The sequence below is a fragment of the Canis aureus genome, chromosome 5, assembly GCF_053574225.1.
Source record: "Canis aureus isolate CA01 chromosome 5, VMU_Caureus_v.1.0, whole genome shotgun sequence".
NCBI lineage: Eukaryota > Metazoa > Chordata > Mammalia > Carnivora > Canidae > Canis > Canis aureus.
In genome coordinates, this window is record NC_135615.1 from 42,448,778 (window position 1) to 42,469,453 (window position 20,676).

A 20,676-nucleotide genomic window follows, 5' to 3' on the forward strand; every position below is an offset into this window, starting at 1 on the left:
GATGGCTCAACATATGCAAATCAATGAACACGATAGATCACATTGACAGAAGTGAAAGAGAAAAATCATATCATCTCAAGAGACATAGAAAAAGCATTTGACAAAATTCAACATCCAGCATGAAAAGAAGTCATAAGAAATTAGATATAGAAGGAACATATCTCAACTTAATAAAGTCCATATATATCAAGCCCACAACTAATATCATACTGAGTGATGAAATACTGAAAGCTTTTCTTCTAAGATCAGGAACAAGTCATGGGTCCCCATTCTCATCACTTCTATTCAGCATAGCACTGAAGTCCTAGTCAGAGCAATCAAGCAACAAAAAAGATATAAAAGGCATCAAAATTGGAAAGGAAGAAGTAAAATTGCTTATTTGAAGATGACATGATTTTAAATATAGAAAATCCTAAAGACCGCTAAAAAACTGTTGGATCTAATCAATGAAGTCAGTAAAATTGCAGGATACAAAATTATCATATAGTAGCATTTCTATATTCTAACAATGAGTTATCTGAAAAAAATCCCACTTACAAAAGCATCAAAAAAACAATAAAATACTTAGGAATGAATTTAACCAAGGAAGTAAAAGACATTTGTCCTGAAAAACAGGATGAAAGACAAAACAATGATGAAAGAAATGAAAGACAACATATATAAATGGAAATAAATCCTGTATTCATGGAATGGAAGAATTAATATTGCTAAAATGTCTGATTACTCAAAGCCATCTATCTATAGATTCAGTGCAATCCCTATCAAAATTCCAATGAGATTTTTACAGAAGAAGAACAAAAGAAATCATAATATCTATATGGCACCACCAAAGACCCCAAATAGGCAAAGCAATCTTGAGAAACAAGGACAAAGCAGGAAGCATCATATGTCCTTTTTTCAAGCTATACAGACACATAGATCAAGGGAATAGAATGAAGGGTCCAGAAATAAACCCATACAAGTACCATCAACCAATACTTGACAAGGAAGCCAAGAATATTCAATGGAGAAAAGACAGTCTCCTCAATAAATGGTGCTGGGAAAATTGGACATTCACATGTAAAAAAAAATGAAACTAGACCCCTATATCTTACAAAAATTAACTCCCTCTAATTAACTCAAAATGGATTAAAGACTTAAACGTAATGCTAGAAACCATAAAACTCCTAGAAGAAAAGGTAGGAACAAAGCTCCTTGACAATGTCCTTGGCAATGACTTTTTGGATATAACGCCTAAAACACTATGAACAAAATTTAAAAGAAAAAAAAAACAAGTAGGACTGCTTCAATAAAAAGACAACTTATAAAATGGAAAAAAATATTTGCAAATCATGTATCTGATAAGGTGTTGTTATCCAAAATGTATGAAACTCATACAACTCAAAAGCAAAACAAAACAAAAACAAAAACAAAAATCCAAACAGACCCCAAATAATCCAATCAATAAATGGGCAAAGGATCTGAATAGACATCTTCCCAAAGAAGATATATGAAGGCTAAAAAGTACACAAAAAGGTGCTCAACATTATTAAACATCAGAGAAATGCAAATCAAAACCACAATAAGATTATCACCACACACCTGAGAGAACAGCCATCATCAAAAAGACAAGAAATGCCAAATTTTGTCAAGGATGTGGAGAAAAATGAACCTTTATACACTATTGGTGGAAATGTAAATTGGTACAGCCACTATGGTAAGCATTATGGAGGTTCCTCCAAAAATTAAATCTAAAACTACCATATGATTCAGCAATTCCACTTCTGGGGATATATTGAAAAGAAATAAAATTACTGTGTTGACGGGATATCTGCCCTTCTATGTTCCCTGCAGCATTATTTACAATAGCCAAGGCATGGAAACATTGATGGATGGATGGATGAAGTTGTGGTTTGCTCACTTACACACACACACACACACACACAGAGGAATAACTAATATTCCTTTAAAAAGAAGGAAATCTTGCCATTTGCAACAACACGGATGGACCGTGAGGGTGTCATGCTAAGTGAAATAAGTCCGACAGAATGACAAATACTGTGGGATCTCAATTATGTGTGGAATCAAACCAAGCAACAAACCCATAGAAAAAGAGATCACATTTGGGGTAACCAGAGGCGGGGGGTGGGGTTGGGTGGGGTTTGAGTAATTGGAGGCAGATGGTCAAAAGGTACAAACTTTCAGAGATAAATAAGTACCAGGGATGTAAAAGTCCAACATGATGGCTGTATGATCTACAGAAAGGTGTTGAGACAGTAAATCCTAGGAGTTCTCACCAAAAGGAAAAACCATTTTTTTCTTTTTTCTTTTTTAATCCATATGACAATAGGTGTTAACTGACCCTGTCATGGTAATTATTTCACAATATATGAAAATCAAGTCATTATGCTGTACACCTTGAACTTATACAGGGCTGAATACCAATTATATCTCAGTAAAACTAGGGGGAAAACAACACTTCTGATAAAGATATTTCTAAGAACCCAGTGTATAAGCTATATATTTTATATATATTATATTTTTTATCTATATAAATACATAAATGTTTTAAATAAAAATCTTGGTAAAGCTGCTGTCAAGAAGCTCAATCGGATTATATTTATCCCATAGTTTCATGTCCCCCGTGACTGATACTAGAAATCCTGAGGGTTACAAATACCCCATTCTGAGAATAAGAGTAAGTGTAGCAGAGTCCTGTTTCTCTCTTTTGTTTTGCTCTCTCCCCGCTCCTCTGAAATGTCCTCTCCTTTTTATTTGCCTCTTGTATCACCTAAACATTCACTCAGGAAAGAAATCTCTTCAGTACTTGAAGACCTACTATTTCCCAATTCCTAGATTTTTTTTTTTTTTTTTAACGAATGAATAAATATCTTTTCCTCGGGCCATACTTTTTCATCAGAAGTCATTTGGAAGTATTTACACAAGTCGCAGACTTGTAAAACATGACCTGGGTCTGACACTGGCCCAGGCCTGGTGATTATCACTGCTTTGAGGTTAAATTTTCCCATTATGATGGGGGAGTCAAGAGAGATGGTGAAAGCTGGACAGTAGAGTCAAAGCAGGGTCTGTGAGAAAGCCACAAATGCAGAAGATCCTGCTCACTGCGCCTGAGGTACAGTTAATCAACCCCATACAGTCATTGAGGGGAATGTTCCACCAGAGCTCAAGGCCCAAGGAGAGCCCCAAATTAGGACTAAGGAGAGGCCCCAATTAGGCCCAAGGAGAGCCCCCAAACCATTCACAGGAGGGCCAGGAGATGACTACCCAGTAGGTAACCAGCTCAATAAACCCTCACCCCCACACACCTTTAGGCCGTTGTTTCTTCATGGGCTGAGTGGCTGGAAGACATCATAACCCAAGCCTTCCTCATTGTGGGGAGCAGAGGTGACATATTTTATCCTCTTGTGGTTTCTTATTTGTTCCCCTCTTACTCTAATTGGGGCCTCCTGCCACACATTTCCAGTGTCCATTGTGAAGATCAACTGGTGCTTCTTAGATCTGAGCCCATCAGTGAACAGACAGTAGGTTGCTGAATGTCCGAGGGTCCCCACCGGTCTGCTAACCGCATCTCTCTCCCCCCCCACCCCCACCTGTTCCCCTGGAAGACGTGCCTTCTCCAAGAGCATCTGGAGTCTGTCCAGAAGGAGTTCATCATTTTCAACAGAGAAAAGTAAGTAAGCCCTGGTTCAACAGTAGCCCAGCAAACGATGGAATGTTTGAGCCAGACTTTACTGGCAGAGCCTTCAGAGATTAACATTTTTAAATTTTTTCTAATATCAAAAATGATATATACATATCCGTAATGGGGAAAATTGGAAAATTCAGCCCTTTTTTTTTTTCTTTTTCTGTCTGAGATTTCAAAACCTGCAATACGTGAATTAGCTTAGCATCAAGTTTCCGTTTCAAGGAAGGGCAGAGGAAGGAGACTCAAACACTTAAAATCAGTGACACATTAAAGATGGTTTCCTGGACTCCCGCCCCTTTCTCAGTTGTTGGGCTTAATTCTATCACTTCAAAGCTTAAAATCATTTGTCTTTTTAACAATAAGCCCTGGTGTTGTTTTTTCTTTCCTTTTTTTCTTTTTAGAGTAAAAAGGGACTTTACTAAAAGACCAGCTAACCTAGCTCTGGAACAAACCAAAGACCCACAAGAAGAGAACGGCCAGAATAATGAGTGAAGTCCTCCCCCTCTTCTGCTTGGGACACTTCCTGCCACTTCAGCCAGGAATTGTTGACAGTAGTTCTCACCTCTCCACACCACACACACCTTAGAAAATGTGTATGAATGCCTTTGGGAGGAGGCAGCAGGATGGAGACAGAGTCCCAGGCACCTGGGACCTACTTTCACCACTAATTAACCACGTGGCCTCCAGCAAGTCACTTCCCCATGGTCGCTGCTTCACAGTTTATTCATCTAAAATGAGAGGGTTATACTAGAGGAGCTCTGTGCTACCTTTTTCCTGCTACCATTCTGTTATTCGACACAGCCTTTATCTTGATTTTAAAAGGAATATTTAGATGCAGATTTCTTTTTCCACCCCTCCTAACTACACTGTGACACGTGGGCAAATGGACACTGGTAGGTGGGTGATTGAGTGAGGCTCTTCAGAGCCAGGGAAGTTCACAGAGAGGTCAGGATCCCCACATCTTATTGAAGAGAGAGAAGGAATTCAATCAGGGAGAAATGAACGGGAAATTAGGGGTGACACAGATTTATGAGGCCTTCCAGTGGTATTCTGGAGTCAGCACACGGTATCAGCGTGCGTCAGCTAGCAAGAGCCTTGGGAGCACATCTTTCCCATCACCCCAGACAGTGATGTGAAGCTGGGCAGCTGAGATTGGTGATGAGCAGTAAATATGGGCAATATTTACACCATGGTAATGGACAATTGCTTCAAATCAGGGTTCCCCCCCCCCCCCCCGACAAGTCAGTTGTGAAGCAGTTATTAGCATACTGCTCACGTTCTTCTAGGAAGTATGTTCCTTGAGGCTAATTGTCCTCTTATCAGAGACCTGTGTCTGGAGAGGATCAGAAAATAATACGATCACGGTCACGTTGAGACCATGTCCACTTCGTAGCACAGTACTGCTACACCTTTTCTTTTTTTTTTTTTTTTTTTTAAATTTTTTTTATTTATTTATGATAGGCACACAGTGAGAGAGAGAGAGAGGCAGAGACACAGGCAGAGGGAGAAGCAGGCTCCATGCACCGGGAGCCTGACGTGGGATTTGATCCTGGGTCTCCAGGATCGCGCCCTGGGCCAAAGGCAGGCGCTAAACCGCTGCGCCACCCAGGGATCCCTGCTACACCTTTTCTATGCAGAGGTTACAGTCTAAATAGAATGGGAGGTGAATTTGGAAGATAGTAAAATTTACACTTGGAAAATCCCTTAAATTACCCACACTGTGGTACGTATCTTCTCTTAGTGAAGCCCAGTGCAGTGAGCCACCTTTCAGGAATGAAACAGATCACCATTTGGGGGTTTGTTTTGGTTTTGTCTTTTGTTTTTGGTCCCATTTTCAGCCAGTATCAGATGAACCAAAACGTGGAACCAATTATACATGCCTTTGTAGCCTGGAATAACATAACTGTGGGATGCTCCCACATTTGAGAAGTCTAAGGTCACGGAAATGAACTGAAGGCACCACTCAACTACAAGAATGGTGGGCAAAATTGCCTATTTACAATATTATTGATGTCTCAGTCTTTTGCTTCGTATATTTTTATTTATTTGCCTAACACAAAGTTAAATTCACCTAAGGGAGATACGCATATGACTTAGCTCCACTCTCCTGATACACAGAAGATCCTTGCAGAGGAACGAGCTCCGGCAACTCACAGATGCCACGGAGTAGAGTCAACAAGCAAACAGGCTGGGGGTCGGGGGCTGTTTTAACCTCTTGGCTCCTCAGATCATCTAAACCTTGTCCTTACTTATAGTGAGGGCCTTGCCAGGATGGCAGTAAGCAGGCAACAGGGAAAACCAGACAGAGAAAAATGGGCAGAAGTAACAGATCCTGCATCTGCTGCACCAGACATCCAGGAGGGAAGCCACTCTCAGGCAATTACACGTGGGTAGGAAGCCAATGCTGGCTTTTAACTTGGAATTCAGGATTTCCTCCTCAGTGAGTTAGCAGGCCCAGAATTTCTGGCAGAGCTGTGAACAGTGCCTCTCTACTTTAAGAGCAACCATATTTTTGTTAAGAATTAAAGCCAGCTCTTCCGTTCTGTTTGATTCTCTTTTTTCTACATTTCCCACATATTACTTGCCTGTGCTATTTTGCTTTTCTCCAGATGCTATAAACTACGCACTGGGCCTGACTCAATTTCTAATTATATATGAAAAGAGCAAGTGGAAGGTGACCAGGTTCTTTTCCAGTTGGTAATCGCAGAGTGTCAGGGGCCACTGGCATGTTTACCAACTTGCATTCCTTCATGTGTTTTGACTCAAGTCTTCTGTCCTGTGGACATAGTTCACCTGCTGAGATCAGATCATCAGTCGCCTGGTTCCTCCTCTTGCTGTGACCTTGTACGTATCATCCCGGAGGAAAGACTTCGGGAAACACTGCAGAGCAACAGGATCTAGGCTCTCCATTGGGAAGGGAGCCAACCATTGCACATCTGTACAATTTGTAACAGGATAGGAACCCAATACCAGCTCTGTAGTTTGAACCCCTAGTTCATATTTCCAGTGAGTTGCCGTTGTGCCTGAAGCACCTCTGTGGACATTCAGGAGCAGTGGACACACCGACTAGAGAGCACAGCCTCAGAGCAGTAAGATGGATTGTCAGTCCTAATCAGGTTACAGACCCACAATGTGTTTCCAGTTAGAAACGAAAAAGCATTGCATCTAGAGTATGGAACAACAGATTATAAGCATCTCCCACCGCCACACGTTTTAAACATTAGGACAGTTTTCCAAAAACCAGGACACCTAAATCTGTACCATGATTTCTAGATGTTGATATCAGAGTCTTTGGTTTTATTCCATAACTGGAATAAAATGTTACTAACATAACTGGGTCAAATGTTACTACCCTAACCAGCTGGACCATGTCTCATCTAGATTTGTGACAACCAAGGCTAAGAATTTAAGAAAACAAGCTGACTACTGCAGCCCTTTGTGTGGTATTCCCACCATCTTCTAACTGCTTCCTCCCTTACCTGGGGGCAGCATCTGAGAAATCGGAGCAGGTGTTGAAGACCAAAAGCCTCTGGTTATAACACTCTTACTCTGCAGCAGGGCCACCCACCCCCTTGCATTCAGTGACCTGTAGTGGTGGCGGTGGGCTGTGTGTGGGAGGAACCAAGCCCTGAAACCCTGCCCACAACCCAAACTCCACGGAAGTAAATACTCTGCTAATAGCTAACACATCTCGATGGCAGCACTGGTTTTGGCCGGAGGTCATTGCTAGGGCAGGGACGAATGTCAAGCAGCTCGAAGCACTGCTAAATTAATTTACGGTCATTAATTAGTAGTTCAGCTTCTTGTGATAGGCAAGTTTTAACCAGAAAGGACTAGACTTGAGCTCATCATAGCTTTTCTAGACTGGACAAACAGCTAGGGAGAAAAGGAATGCTAATATAGCTGGCAGGAGCCAGTGCTGCTGCTTTTGATGACGCAGCAACGCTAAGGCTTAAACTCACCGGCTGAACGAAAAGGCATGCAGAACACGGTGGTGGTGTCGGTAGCCAGTGGTGCCTGCGTTGTCTACACATCTTGTTTCCCACTGTCTGCCCATGATCGCTCTCTCTTCTAAGCTCAGCGTGTCTGACTGAGGTTAAACACTGATGTTCGAAATCCAAACTTCAGTCCTCTGTGCTGTTGCGCACAGGCAGCCCTTGGGTGGCAAACGCGTGCTTCTGTTGATGTAAATGTGCCTCGGTGTATTAAAATGTCTTCTGCAGACAGTGAGCCACTGATCCTCCTTTGTCTGCTGTGGGTGTAACTGTTTTTCCTAGAGGTTGGGTTGTGGGTGCCCAAAGTCACCTGTTCCTCTTTCCATTTCCCACTGTGGGGACCGCCCTGGACCAGTGACAAGCTGGTATTACAGATGATGTTCTAGAACAGTGGAGTGCAGCACACTTTAAATGATCCACAAATACAAAAACTAGAAGCCTGACCCCTGTAGCACTCACACCTAATGGAGTACAGCCTAGAATTCCAGATTTTGCCCTTCACTCTGACCTTGTCCATGACAGCCCATGCACCTCTTTTCTGTGACTTACTACCCTGCAGCATCTTCGTCCTGTCCCACTCCATACACCAGAACAGCAGGTGGATGTTTCAAACCTGGGACACGAGGGTCACAGGCAGCTCTGGATCCTTGTCGCTGGAAGCAGCTTCCTCTTAGGCCCACAGAAGCTTAGCAGCCAGTAGACCAGCTGGTTCCCCGGGCTTGTGAAATCCACAGGCTCTTGCAAATCATGCGGGCTCTCAAGCCCTGCATGCCGAGTGCCCTGTTTTGTTCTCTGTAGCCAACTGAGCACACGGTAAGACCTACAACTCCTGATTCCGAAGAGCGCCAGCCTTAAGTACATGACCTCATTTTTTTGTGGATTGCTTTGGCCCTTCCATCGCCCCCTTCCTGCTCGTAGCTGGTGTCCCTTTTATGATGGCTTGATGGTAGCACAGCTGATTCCAGAAAGTTCTTTGATACCAGAGAGACCTTTTTATGCCTGTGCAGTACTCTCATCCCCCCACTGGTCAGATGTGACTCAGCCCCAAACAGCTCTAGCCCAGAGAGGTGTGAAAGTCACTATGTCTATTTCCCTAACATTTTTTTAAAGATCATTTATTTATTTATTCATGAGAGATAGAGACAGACAGACACAAGCAGAGGGAGAAGCAGTCTCCGTGGAGGGAGCCCGACATGGGACTCGATCCCAGGACCCCAGGATCACGCCCTGGGCTGAAGGCGGTGCTAAACCACTGAGTCACCCAGGGATCCCCTTCCCTAACATTTTTTAAAGATTTTATTTATTTATTCATGTGAGACATGCACAGAGAGAGAGAGAGAGAGGTGCACAGACACAGGCAGAGGGAGAAGCAGGCTCCATGCAGGGAGCCCAATGTGGGACTCGATCCCGGGTCTCCAGGATCACATCCTGGGCTGCAGGCGGCACCAAACCACTAAGCCACCCAGGCTGCCCCTAACATTTTTCAAAAACTGTTTCATCTCTTCTAAATCCTGCAACATGAATTCAGTTGAGCCTAAGCTTTGCCCAGGCCCTTTAAACCCACTCTAATCCTAAGCAGTGCGCAGCTGCTGCCTTGGTCAGTGATGACAAAAAACAAACAAAAGAAAGAAACCCTTTCAGTATCTATACTGGACTCACCCAGACTCTACCTCAAACGGTGACATGTTTTACATGAGAGGATCCCCAGGAAAAACTTTGGTCATGCTAAGTTCCAATAATGATCATCTAACTCTATGGCCCAGACAAAAACTCCACCTCAACCAAGACGACAGAAATCCCCCAAATGTCGTCAGGAAACCTCTTGTTCTCATCATATCTGCCCCCCACATTAACCACGTCCATCTTATTGTGCAATTTTAATACCGCAGGTGAAATGGCACGCCGCGCACAGAAGAAGGCTAGTGACAACATCCGTAATTTCATAGTTATTTTAATAACCAGGTGTACATTAACAGTCACTTGATGAACTTTTCCTTAATCTCAGCTAAACTCAAAACACAGTTTTCTTCACGGTTCAAACCAAACAGCTCTTCACGTTCCAGAGCTGCCTCACAGCTACCACAGATCACAGGGAGATTTACGGTCTGTTCATATTCACCGGACACAGAACGGAACACCCACACACCGTTTTCCAAAGAGGGAACTTTTACAATGAATGCTGGCTGCCTGGGACAGCCCATGGGTATATATCTGGGACTCCAGCTGGATTTTTCCAGGCGGGGGAAGGCCTGGGAAGCTTGTGGCTAGAACCAAAGTCGGGGCTCATCCACCCTGTGGGGAAGGGCTTCTCAGGGTGAGTGCAAGTAAGGCCTTTGCAGCAGAGCATGACTCTCTGGGTGTAGGTGTGAAGAAAAAGGCCAAAGGGTGACCGGTCTCTGAAGAAACCCCATTTTTGGGAGGACTCCAACACTGCCGTTTTTAGAAAACATAGAAATAGGAGAAATACCTCTACGGGGTGAGGTTGGCTGGTCTAACAATTCCACGAATACCTTCTCAACTACCCAAGATTATGGCCCTCCCAGAGCGAACCCCAGTGGACTGCTATCTGGGTAAGGAATAATGAGAAGGTGGGGGACAGCTGGGGGACCCTCAGAGGAGGGCCAGGCCAAGAGATGAGAGGGCCAAAGAAAGCTTGGGCAGGAGATGAAGGTCCAGCATGCCCTCCCACACTTGGATGAGATGCCGTGAATCCGAGAGAGCTGTGGCTTGCATCATGATTCTCTTCCTAAACCCCGTGTGTAGGGAGGGCTCTTTGATGTGTGCCTTGTGGAACAGGACACATTCGAATATAAACTTTAACTCCAGTAACAAGGTACGAGAAACCAAAGTCAAGGAAAGAGAGGGATTTTTCTTGAAATTCTTAGGAATCTCTGTGCTTGGGAAATTACTTCTAGTCAGTGAAGAAAGGGCTTTCCCAAACCTTGTTGCACATCATGAGGGCGTTAGCGTGGAGAGCTTGTGTAGGCTATCCAGTTCGGGGGGAATGAACGCTGCGTTCAGCAGCCCCGGTGCAGTGCAGCTGACCAGCCTGGCCACGAAAGATTTATTGTCATGGCACAGAGAGGTCATGGAGGGAGGAGCTGGACTCTGGGTACCAGGAGCCCAGGGTCCACAAGAGGACGCACCCTCTAGTTGATTTCTTCCCTCCACCCGGTGGCTGTGGCTGGTACTGCAACACGCCCCGCAGAACAGCCCGGCCCGGAGGCCCGGAGGTATTTCGTGTACTTGCTTCGGGTCGGACAATCTCCCTCTGCCTGCAAACCCGTCATTCATTCTGAGTTCTGCGACAGGCCAGCAAATCTATGAGTCACAAATCAAGAGCTACGTGCTCCCCCACCTTAAGTTTCCTTTAAAATAAAGGCACCATGAACAAGCCTTAGAATAGCATGCTTCCCTATTATGAGGAGCAGCGATCATTCTCACGACCAGAACAGTGCTTAGCTGGCTGGGGGACATCCTCCTCGCTGGCTCTTTCCAAATCCCTTTTTAGCCACACTGTTCCCCTCTCTCTGGTCTTCAGCTAGAGAAGTGCCATCAGAGAAGCAGCTTCAACCTGAGCACCTGAAAGGTGTCCGAGGCCCGCTCTTTTTCTTTCAAGTCCCTAGTACGCAGGCTTAGGGGGTCCTGCCAGCTGCATCCCACAAGCACAGGTATCTGATCCCAGGGCGACTATGTTCTCTCTGCCCCCGGCCCCCCTAGCTCTACAGATCCTCATCTGGCTCACATTGAACTTTCAGAAGCGGCAGGATGGGGAGATGGACACTGAGCTCCACTTTGTTATGTGCCACACCCCACAAGGCTGCACGTCACTTCCACCACCCTGGGGGCTGCAGGAAGACACCAAAAGCTCCCCCAGAGGATGTGCTGAAGGAAGGGCAGACAGTTGAGGGCTGAAAAGCAGACCCATGGTCCCAGAATGTGGCCCCCGCCCCAGCCTCACAGACTGGCTTTCCCAAATCCTTGCTTGGCTCCCACCTCAACCGAGACCACCTGTTCACAGCGAAACTCCTAGAACACCTAAGCACATACATTTTCAAACCCCAAATCCTATCCAATCACAGATGTGCCTGGAACTCGAGATGGAAAGACTCGGCCACTCACCGCCAGCAAGAGCAGCCCTTCCTGGGGGTCCCCCTCGGCTTGTCCTAACTCAGGATGCCGGATGCACGCTGCTCTCCCGGGTGGGCAAGGCCCCGAGCACGTGAGGTGATGATCTCCAACACGCGTTTAGAGGAAGGCATGTGAGCGCGGCTGCCCCGCCCCGAGGGCCTGCGTGTGCTCCCAGCTGCTGCCTTTTAAAGAGCACCAGAGAGGCAGGCAGGACAGAGAGGGAGGAGGGTTTCCTCCTCTCTTCCTTCCCGGCCCAGGAAAGAGGAGAATTTGAAAGCAACACTGAGAAAGAGGCCCTACGAAACACTGGCATGATCGAGCAGGTGAAGGTGATGGTTTGGGTTTTGGTGTTTTAATAAAATGTTCAAAGGAATAAAATCTAGGAGGGGATGTGACAAAGTCTGGAACCTGAAGACTGCCTGCCTTCTCCGCAGACCCCTGGAGACCGTGAGGAAGGGGCGGCGGCCCCAAGTAGCCATCATCCATGGAAATAAACGTGCTTCAACACAACACACAAGCCCCCTTATGCTCACCCACCCGCCCGCCTCCCCGTACACACCCTACCCCAGCCCCTCGGAGCCTTCCGCCTTACTCTGGGCTCCCACCACCCCCTCACCACCAATACCCACGTCCCTTTTGTTGATTTTCCTGACATCCCAGCTTTGTCTGTCCCCTTGTCATAAAATGCAGCACTACACACGCGCTCAACACTATATAGCAGACGCTTTTACCTTAGTAGCCTGTCTGATTGCATGCATGGAAATGGGGGGAGGGGGTCAAACAAATCAAGGCTATGCATAAACAGAAAACAAAGCAATATTCGTAAAGCTAGGCAAGCGAGTGTAGCATTGGAGAAACATAAGGCTTGAGGCTTATTGATTCTTTAGATCGCAACTGTTTGGATTCGCTTTCCTTCTTAAATATTGGTGTACCATTTTGGCTTCAAGAAAATCTCTTCTTGCTTCCGCCCCTCTCTTTGGGGAGGGGTCGCTTAACTCAGGGACGTGATGTTAGAGCGGCCTCCAGGGGGTGCCACGATACGCTTGCTGGCCGAGCGGACCCCCTCATCCACTTGGGTGCCTACGGTTGGCAACACATCCCCAGGAAGGAAAAAAGGGAGAGGGGGGTGTGGAAAAGAGAGAAATTGGATTAGTTTTCAGAGTGTCAGACGGCAGGCACCCTCCTGGCCTCATCTCCCGAGAAATTTCCATTCCAGTCTATCAAACATTCTAGGTGTTTCATATCCATCCTCCCGAACGCCTATCTCCAGCAGAGAAAAAAAAAAAAACACAAAAAAACAAGGACCACAGAAATGCAAACCTACAGTTACTTTTCCCCATCGTAAGACTACAGGCTACGGGGCAACTAGACAATTATTTTCTATGAATATTAGTTCTTAAAGCATCAACCAGGCTAGCCCAGCAGAGCATTTACTCAACAGCAGCTCCAACAGAGGTGCACAACACCACGCACAGCTCCCACGGCCGCCCGCAGAGAATCACCACCAATTCATCATGGGAGTCATCGCACCCCACCCCTCCAGGTGTGACCTCTAAGCAGAAATGGTCATCATTTAAGCCTGATCTTTGGGGCACCTGTGGCTCTGCCGGTTGAGCATCTGCCTTTGGCTGGGGTCTTGGGATCCAGCCCCGCACTGGGCTCCCTGCTCAGCGGGGCCCCTGCTTCTCCTTCTCCCTTTGCTTGTGCGCGCTCTCTCTCTCTCCTCTCTCTCTTTCTCAAATAAATAAAATCTTAAAGAAAAAAAAAAACCAAAAACCTGATCTTTAACCTCTTCGAAACTTATCTTGCTTTCTCAACGGGATTCCTTTTTGAGTTGGCAAAGTTTCCTGCTGACCCCAGTCACCACCTTCCAGAAGGTGTTGGGGGGGGCTGGTTCCCAGGTGGCCGGCCAGCTCCCTACCTACCCCCTCCCTCCCCCGCACCCCCCTCACCAGTCCACCAGGCCCTTCTCACAGAAGGGCACCTGGCGCTTCGCCCACTCACCAGACAGGCTGAATCCCGACTGATGGAGGTTCCTCACGGGCGGGTTGGGCCGCGTGGGGGAGCCCCGGGTGGAGCCCGCGGGGGTGCCCCCTTTGGGTGTGGTGGTCAGGTCAAACACCGGCCCGTCGTACAGGCCCCTGGGGACCGCATGCAGGTCTGCCATCTGCAACAGAGAAAGGGGTCACCCCAGAGTCTGTCAACACGTAAGGTCCCTTCTAGCTAAGTCGGGGAATCCAGGGTGCAGTGGGAGCCAGGAAATAAGACAAATAGTAGGGTGCCCTAAGGGAAGGAGAAGGAGAAAATAGAGGGTGTGGAGACAGAGCGACGGTACAGAGGTCGGCGAGGACCTCTCTAAATAGGTGAGCTTCGCTCTTCAGGAGCAAAGGGACCTGTTGTGGGGGGACATTGAGGAAGGAGAAGGAGAGGCTACGAAGTCAAGGACATGGGGCAGGGGTGGTGGCGGAAGCAGCGTCCCCAGCAGAGGAAGCAGGTGGGGGAAACAGGACAGATAGAAGGACCGCCGGCTGGCCCGGAGCAGAGGACGCAGGAAGGGCAGCGGTTTGGGACAAGGTCGCAGTGCTGGGGGTGACATCCCGTGGGGGCTCCAGGCCCGCTCCTTGGCACAGAGCAGAGCTGGCAAAGCTGGATGGCGTCCTGCAGTCCGGCCCCTGCCTCACGCTGTGGCCGTGAGCCCTCATGGGCCTGTGGGGCCGATTGGCCCACCCCCTGCCAGGAGTGGGGGTGGCGGGGTGGGGGCGGCTCAGGGTCACACGAAACATGGTGGCTCCCCCGAGTGGCTCTCGGCAGACGGCGCAGGGCAGACGGCACAGGGCAGCGGTACAACCAGCACCCGCCTTGCCCACATCCCGTCACAGGCTGCTTGGGGGCGCCGGGGGGACAGGGTAGCTCATGGCAAGACTCCCAGCCTGTCTGCACGGAGCCTCCCCTCCCCTCTGTGGGTGACTCCGGTGTAAGCACAGAGGTGAAGCTCGACATGTTCGACATGTTTGCAGATGCCGATGATCTAGGCGGGACCACGTCTCTCTCCATGGTCCCCAAAAACCTTGGCCGGGGGCGCTGGGAGGCTCAGTGGTTGAGCATCTGCCTTCAGCTCAGGGCGTGATGCCAGGGTGCCTGGATCGAGTCATACATCGGGCTCCCCACAGGGGGCCTGCTTCTCCCTCTGCTTGTGTCTCTGCCTCTCTCTGTGTCTCTCAGAAGAAAAGAAATAAAATCTTTAAAAAAAGAGAAAGCCCTTGACCAGTAACTCTAGATCAACATTCCTTTGGGTACGTTATCTTAAGCACCTCAACAGGAACACAGAGCTGATGTAGACGAGAGGTTTGGGTTCCATTCTCTTCTCTATTAGGCCAAACCTGGGGCGTGGGATTTCCCGCCACTGGCTAACCTTAAACCATCGCTAATAGGGTGGAAACACTGTCATAAAATAAACAGTGCGGGCTGCAGGGACATTCAGACTAAATGACAGATGCCTCTGGAAATGCATGCACGGCCTAAGAGACGCTGCGCCTCATCCCGGGAGGGGGCCGGGAGCAGATCGGACCTGGCCCGCGGCCTTGGGGAGGGAGGCCTGCAGCAGCAGGAAGCAGGAGCTCTCACGCGCAGAGCAGCCAGGTGCCTCCAAAGACACCCTGGGGTGCCGGGAGCAGGTATGGAGTTCCTGTGAGCCTCCCTCTAATGGCCACCGCAGTGGCCCAGCGCCCCCACCGCGCCGGCAGCACGACTGAGGACTCACTCTCCCGGCGGCGGGGTGCCGGCCCGTCCCATGTGCACGGGGGACCGCGTGCCTTCCAACCGACCAGGTCGGGACTGGGGGGTCAAATTGCGCCCCATCCCAGGGCCGGTCTAACCCTGCTCTGGGGGTCCCCAGCCCTTACAGGAAGGCGACCCTGCGATCGGTGTGGGGGTCGCAGCGGCGCTGAGGAAACAGAGCTGTGGGCCTCGCCAGAAGTCAAGGAGAGCCGCTCCACATGGGACATGCGGGGAGATCCGTAAGTAGACACACAGATACATGTCTGTGTATCTGTCTTTCTACCTGTCTGTCTATGAAATCGGGGGCGGAAACAAGATTGTATGCGAACCACAGAACTAGCCAGAAGAGTCATGAACACTTGCCCTCGGGAGCAACCCTGGAAGGAAGAGAGGAGACCCCGAGGGGCGGGTGCGGGCTGCTGACTCTCATGCGTGCCTTCCTCCAAGAGGGATTTTTTAAAAAAAACATAGACTATCTGGAATTATTATAATTTTAAATTATTTCAATTAAAAGTACCATAAAAATGGAGGAAAGTCATTTAACAAAAAGGTTTCTTGGGCCAAAAAAGGTTCAGAAACCCCCTGCTATAGGACATCAAATCTGTGCAGTTGTCCCCTGGGGAGAGGTCTCTGCAGGGCGTGTCCTCGGGAGGGTCGGGGGCACACGGTCCCCTCCTGACCTCGTGGGTACCGTCCCTGGGCCCGATGGGACACAAGCCCCTTCCCCCACCTGAGGTGCCGCCAGCTTCTCACCTTCCTCCGGGCTTTAATGCGCTTGTAGACGTAGTCAGAGAACGGGCTGCAGGGGATGAAGCGGCCTGCCCCCTGGGTCACGTGCAGGTTGCCGTCCTCCAGCATGATCTTGCCCTGGCAGATGACCACCAGAGGGGCCCCGCGCAGCTCCAGTCCCTCGAAGATGTTATACTCCGCAGCCTAGAGACGGAGAGGGGCGAAGCCATGAGTGCGGGCGGAGGACGGGGCGGAGAGGAACAGTGTTCCTGGGCGGGGGCCCTGCCTCCGGCCTCGCTGCAGCCGAGGTACCAGGGAAGCCAGGAAAAGCTTCCAGTGCCACCCGGCAGCTCTCGGCGAATAGAAGTCCCGGGGAGAGAGAAAGCGGCTAAGCAGAGACCGGACTTCCCAGCAAAGAGAAACATCAATCCTCAGTAAGGCCCTGGTCTGGAAGCACATTCTGTCACTGGCAGTGTCACAGAGAAGCTTGGGATGCTGGGAAATGGTCTCCACGAGCCCCAAATTAAATGATGAGATGTGGGGCACCTGGGTGGCTCAGGGGGTGAGCGTCTGCCTCCGGCTCGGGGCGTGGTCCCGGGGTGCCGGGATCGAGTCCTGCCTCGGGCTCCCTGCACGGAGCTTGCATCTCCCTCTGCCTGGGTCTCTGCCTCTCTCTGTGTGTCTCTCATGAATAAATAAGTAAAATCTTTAAGAATAAAATAAAACAAAGGCCATCCCCTCCAAAAATGGGATGTCTCTCTACTGCCTTCATTTATTCACCAAGCGCAAGGCAGTACTACAAAAGGTTAAGGACATCAGTTCAGAGTCCAGTTGTGTGGGTTAAAACCCTAACTTGGGATCCCTGGGTGGCGCAGCGGTTTGGCGCCTGCCTTTGGCCCAGGGCGCGATCCTGGAGACCCGGGATCGAATCCCCGGTCGGGCTCCTGGTGCATGGAGCCTGCTTCTCCCTCTGCCTGTGTCTCTGCCTCTCTCTCTCTCTGTGACTATCATAAATAAATAAAAAAAAAAAAAAAAAAACCCTAACTTCACCATTTACTGAATCTCCTTGCATCTCCATTTCCTCGGTGATAAAATGCGGAAGCTAACAGTGCGTACCTGCGGCGGACTGTTACGGAGATCCGGTGAACAAAAAGCTCTCTGCCTGAAACATAAATGCTTTAACATATGAACTCTTGGGGATCCCTGGGTGACTGAGCAGTTTAGAGCCTGCCTTCAGCCCAGGGCATGATCCTAGAGACCAGGGATCGAGTTCCGCATCGGGCTCCCTGCATGGAGTCTGCTTCTCCCTCTGCCTGTGTCTCTCCCCCTCTCTGTGTCTCTCAGGAATAAAATCTTTAAAAAAAACAAAACAAAACTCTTTTTACCAACACGGATTAAGCCTTTTCCCTTGGGCACTGGGCGTTAATTATTATCCTCCACGTAAAACTCCTCAGGAGAAAGTTGTCTGGGCTGTTCATCAATTTTTTTCATGTTCTCTCTCCTTCTGGGTACAGGGGGCATCACTGGCTCCCTGCCCTCCTGGGGGGAGGCCAAGCTCAGGACGGGCTCGGGTGTGTGCAGTGTGAGAGGAAGTGCCATATACCACTTCTCTCAGGAAAGCTCTCAGAGTCGCTCCTCCAGTGACCATGATCTGGTCCCCGGCCTCAGCCTGTGTAGACACGGCGCCTCCGTGTCTGAGTACCTGCTGGGAGCAGCCCCCCACTGACCCATCTGGGAGACCAGGAGGGAGAAACAACCTGCTGAGGTATTACATCACTGAGAATTTGGTGAGGTCTGTGACAGCGACCCATCCTGGTCTAGCAGGCCTGGGCCGACGCACATCCACACCTCTCTCCCGACCGAGTTCCACACGCGCCTTCTCCACACCACTCTTCTCCCGCCAGCAAGTGCCTTACCGACTGGTGGCTCTTGGCCGAGACGATCTTCACCGCATCTGGGTCCCAAATCACCAGGTCGCTGTCAGAACCCACAGATATTCTCCCCTTGCGGGGATAGAGGTTGAAGATCTTGGCGGCATTTGTGCTTGTCACAGCCACAAACTGGTTTTCATCCATTTTCCCAGTGGCCTATTGGGATACCAAAGAAACTCAGCTCAGGACATCTGAGCTCAGAGCAACGTGACCACCAGGGCCAGAAACGCCCAGACGGCGTCTGAGGAGATGAACACGGACCCCCACCCACAAGCTGTCCACCTGGCTGGCTGCGCCATCATGGCAGCCAGGGACGATGGGGAACACATGGCTTCAGAAAGCAGTCACCACTCTCGGAGGGGGTGCCTTTTTCTGGGCTGTGTATATACTTCCTTCTTTGCCCTCTTAATTCCAAAAAGAATTATAGAATTCCCAGTAAAAACAAATGTGGTTATGAGCCCATTTTTTAGATATCTGTTTGTATTTGCATGGTCACAAGATAAATATGGAAGAGCCTCACCCAATAATAATAATGGTTAACCCTGGGTTGTGGAATTATGGCTGATTTTTGTTTACTTTCTTGTGTGTGCTTTTCTATGCTTTCCAAGTGCTCTTTTAATGAGAATGTATCATGTGGGTAATTAAAAAATATATATATTATTTTTAACAATTCTAGATTGTGCCAAGTTAACTATATATATTTATATATTCATAAATACACAACAGTGTTTAGGAAAGAACAAAACCTAAGTATGTGAGAGAACAGAAAAATATTTATACTTTCCTTCTTTACAAAACAAAAAGCCTGGATAAGGAAAAAAGAATTTAGTTTCAAATCTAACTTTGGGCTTCCTGGGAACCACGATGAGACGGGAAATTTGGTGGCTTACTCTGTGCAGATGAATGAGGCATTAGTTCATATGCAATATATATATGGCTCAGAAATAAATGTCTTTAGAGTTTTTAAAATAAAAGAGAAGGAGGGTGCCTGCCTGGCTCAATCGGTGGAGCATGCAACTCCTGATCTTGAGGATGTGAGTTCGAGCCCCATGTTGGGTATAGAGATTACTTAAAATCTTTTAAAAAAATAAGAAAATAAAAAAATAAAAGTAAAGGAAGTGATCAACTTAATAATGAGTTAATTATTATTTTTACTAAAACCTTTGGGACAGCCTTCATTGGCATGGCTATTTCTTTTGTCAGCCTCGGTCATGTTATTAAGGAAAATACAACCAGGCTTACTGTCAGAAGACCTCTGGTCGACAGTCCTTTGTACAGCCTGGATGACTATACACTCAATGAAGGGCATCCTTGATGAGCAAGCTGACTTCAGTCTCTTAGGCATATACCCCTTGCTTACCATTTCAATGGGTTATATCCAGTCCCTTCAAAAGAAGTGATAATACTCCCCCCAAAAATAATTTAATTCACTCTTAAATACAGATCATTCATGCCATCAGATAGATGTAGGGTCCGTATGTGTGGCTCCTAGTTGTTTGAACAGTCTAGGTCTCCTCAAAATGTCAAGATTCATCCCTCTGTAGGTAACATTCCTAAATCACATGGTTTCAGAAACATCTCAGCGGGTATGAGGGCTCACCTACCAAAAAGCAGTGGCAGGGGGCTCTGATCTGGCCCTGGCCCCTGTCCCATGACCTTGATCCTTACCACAGCCTTGTCCCAGATGACAGACATCCGCTCTTCCACACCGTTGGTGCCCTCGGGGATGGCTGTGAAGTTGTCCTTCCCAATCGCCTTCTGGGCAGTACTGAAGGTACAGTGGGCACTCCCAGAGAGCTGTAGGTCTCCACTGGCAAAGAAAAAAAGCTCCATGTAAACTGGAGAGGTGGCTTAGAGGCATCGCTGGGGACAAGCATTGAGTGTCTACCATCAGCATTCGGAACACCAAGACTTGAGTTTAGGATCCTTTCTGTACTTCTTACCAGATACGTGAGCATAAGTGAGCTCTTTCCCTCCCTGGGCCTTACAGTTAGCCCATCTGGAAAATGAGGGGGTTAGCTCATCTCTGTATAACAAAAATAAAAGGGACCCAAATGAGGGATAGGGATGACCCTACATGTCCTCGGGGGGAGGGCACAAATGAGTCTCCCTTTAAGTTCAGTTAGGTCCTGTTTAAAATTAGGCAAATGATCTGACCCTCAGTAGCTTAACCTGTAAAGTTGCCAGTTGTCATGAGGATCAATGAGATCATCTGTGTAGTCTCGCCAGTCTTAGCACATGATATGTATTAACTGCTCCTCTCATTATTAATATCATTACTGTTAGTGATTTGTAAAATATAATGGGGAAGAGCCCGTTGTTCTCCATGTGTTCTCCTCACTGCAGACTCTAATCTAGCTGATGAGTGGGCTGCTCTAGTCCTCATCCCCCTGGTCCCACAATGTTTCCACGGGACACATGCTGCTTG

The 20,676-nt window shown here is 48.1% G+C and overlaps 2 protein-coding genes across 9 annotated transcripts in view; one reads left to right on the top strand and one right to left on the bottom strand.

The window, feature by feature from the left end:
• Positions 1 to 4,917, top strand: part of STK32A (serine/threonine kinase 32A) — a 127,905-nt gene extending 122,988 nt beyond the window's left edge. For both annotated transcript variants that reach the window (XM_077897782.1, XM_077897783.1), the window contains 2 exons: positions 3,606 to 3,670; positions 4,087 to 4,917. In XM_077897782.1, the coding sequence (XP_077753908.1) occupies positions 3,606 to 3,670; positions 4,087 to 4,177 (156 nt within the window). In that variant the 3' untranslated portion in view covers positions 4,178 to 4,917. The remainder of the gene's footprint in view (positions 1 to 3,605; positions 3,671 to 4,086) is intronic.
• Positions 4,918 to 9,615: 4,698 nt separating this feature from the next.
• The window catches only part of DPYSL3 (dihydropyrimidinase like 3), a 119,629-nt gene continuing 108,568 nt past the window's right edge, over positions 9,616 to 20,676 (bottom strand). For all 7 annotated transcript variants that reach the window (XM_077897775.1, XM_077897776.1, XM_077897778.1 and 4 more), the window contains exons 10-14: positions 19,917 to 20,058; positions 18,234 to 18,404; positions 16,342 to 16,521; positions 13,816 to 13,978; positions 9,616 to 12,891 (exon numbers count right to left, since the gene is read on the bottom strand). In XM_077897775.1, the coding sequence (XP_077753901.1) occupies positions 12,803 to 12,891; positions 13,816 to 13,978; positions 16,342 to 16,521; positions 18,234 to 18,404; positions 19,917 to 20,058 (745 nt within the window). In that variant the 3' untranslated portion in view covers positions 9,616 to 12,802. The remainder of the gene's footprint in view (positions 12,892 to 13,815; positions 13,979 to 16,341; positions 16,522 to 18,233; positions 18,405 to 19,916; positions 20,059 to 20,676) is intronic.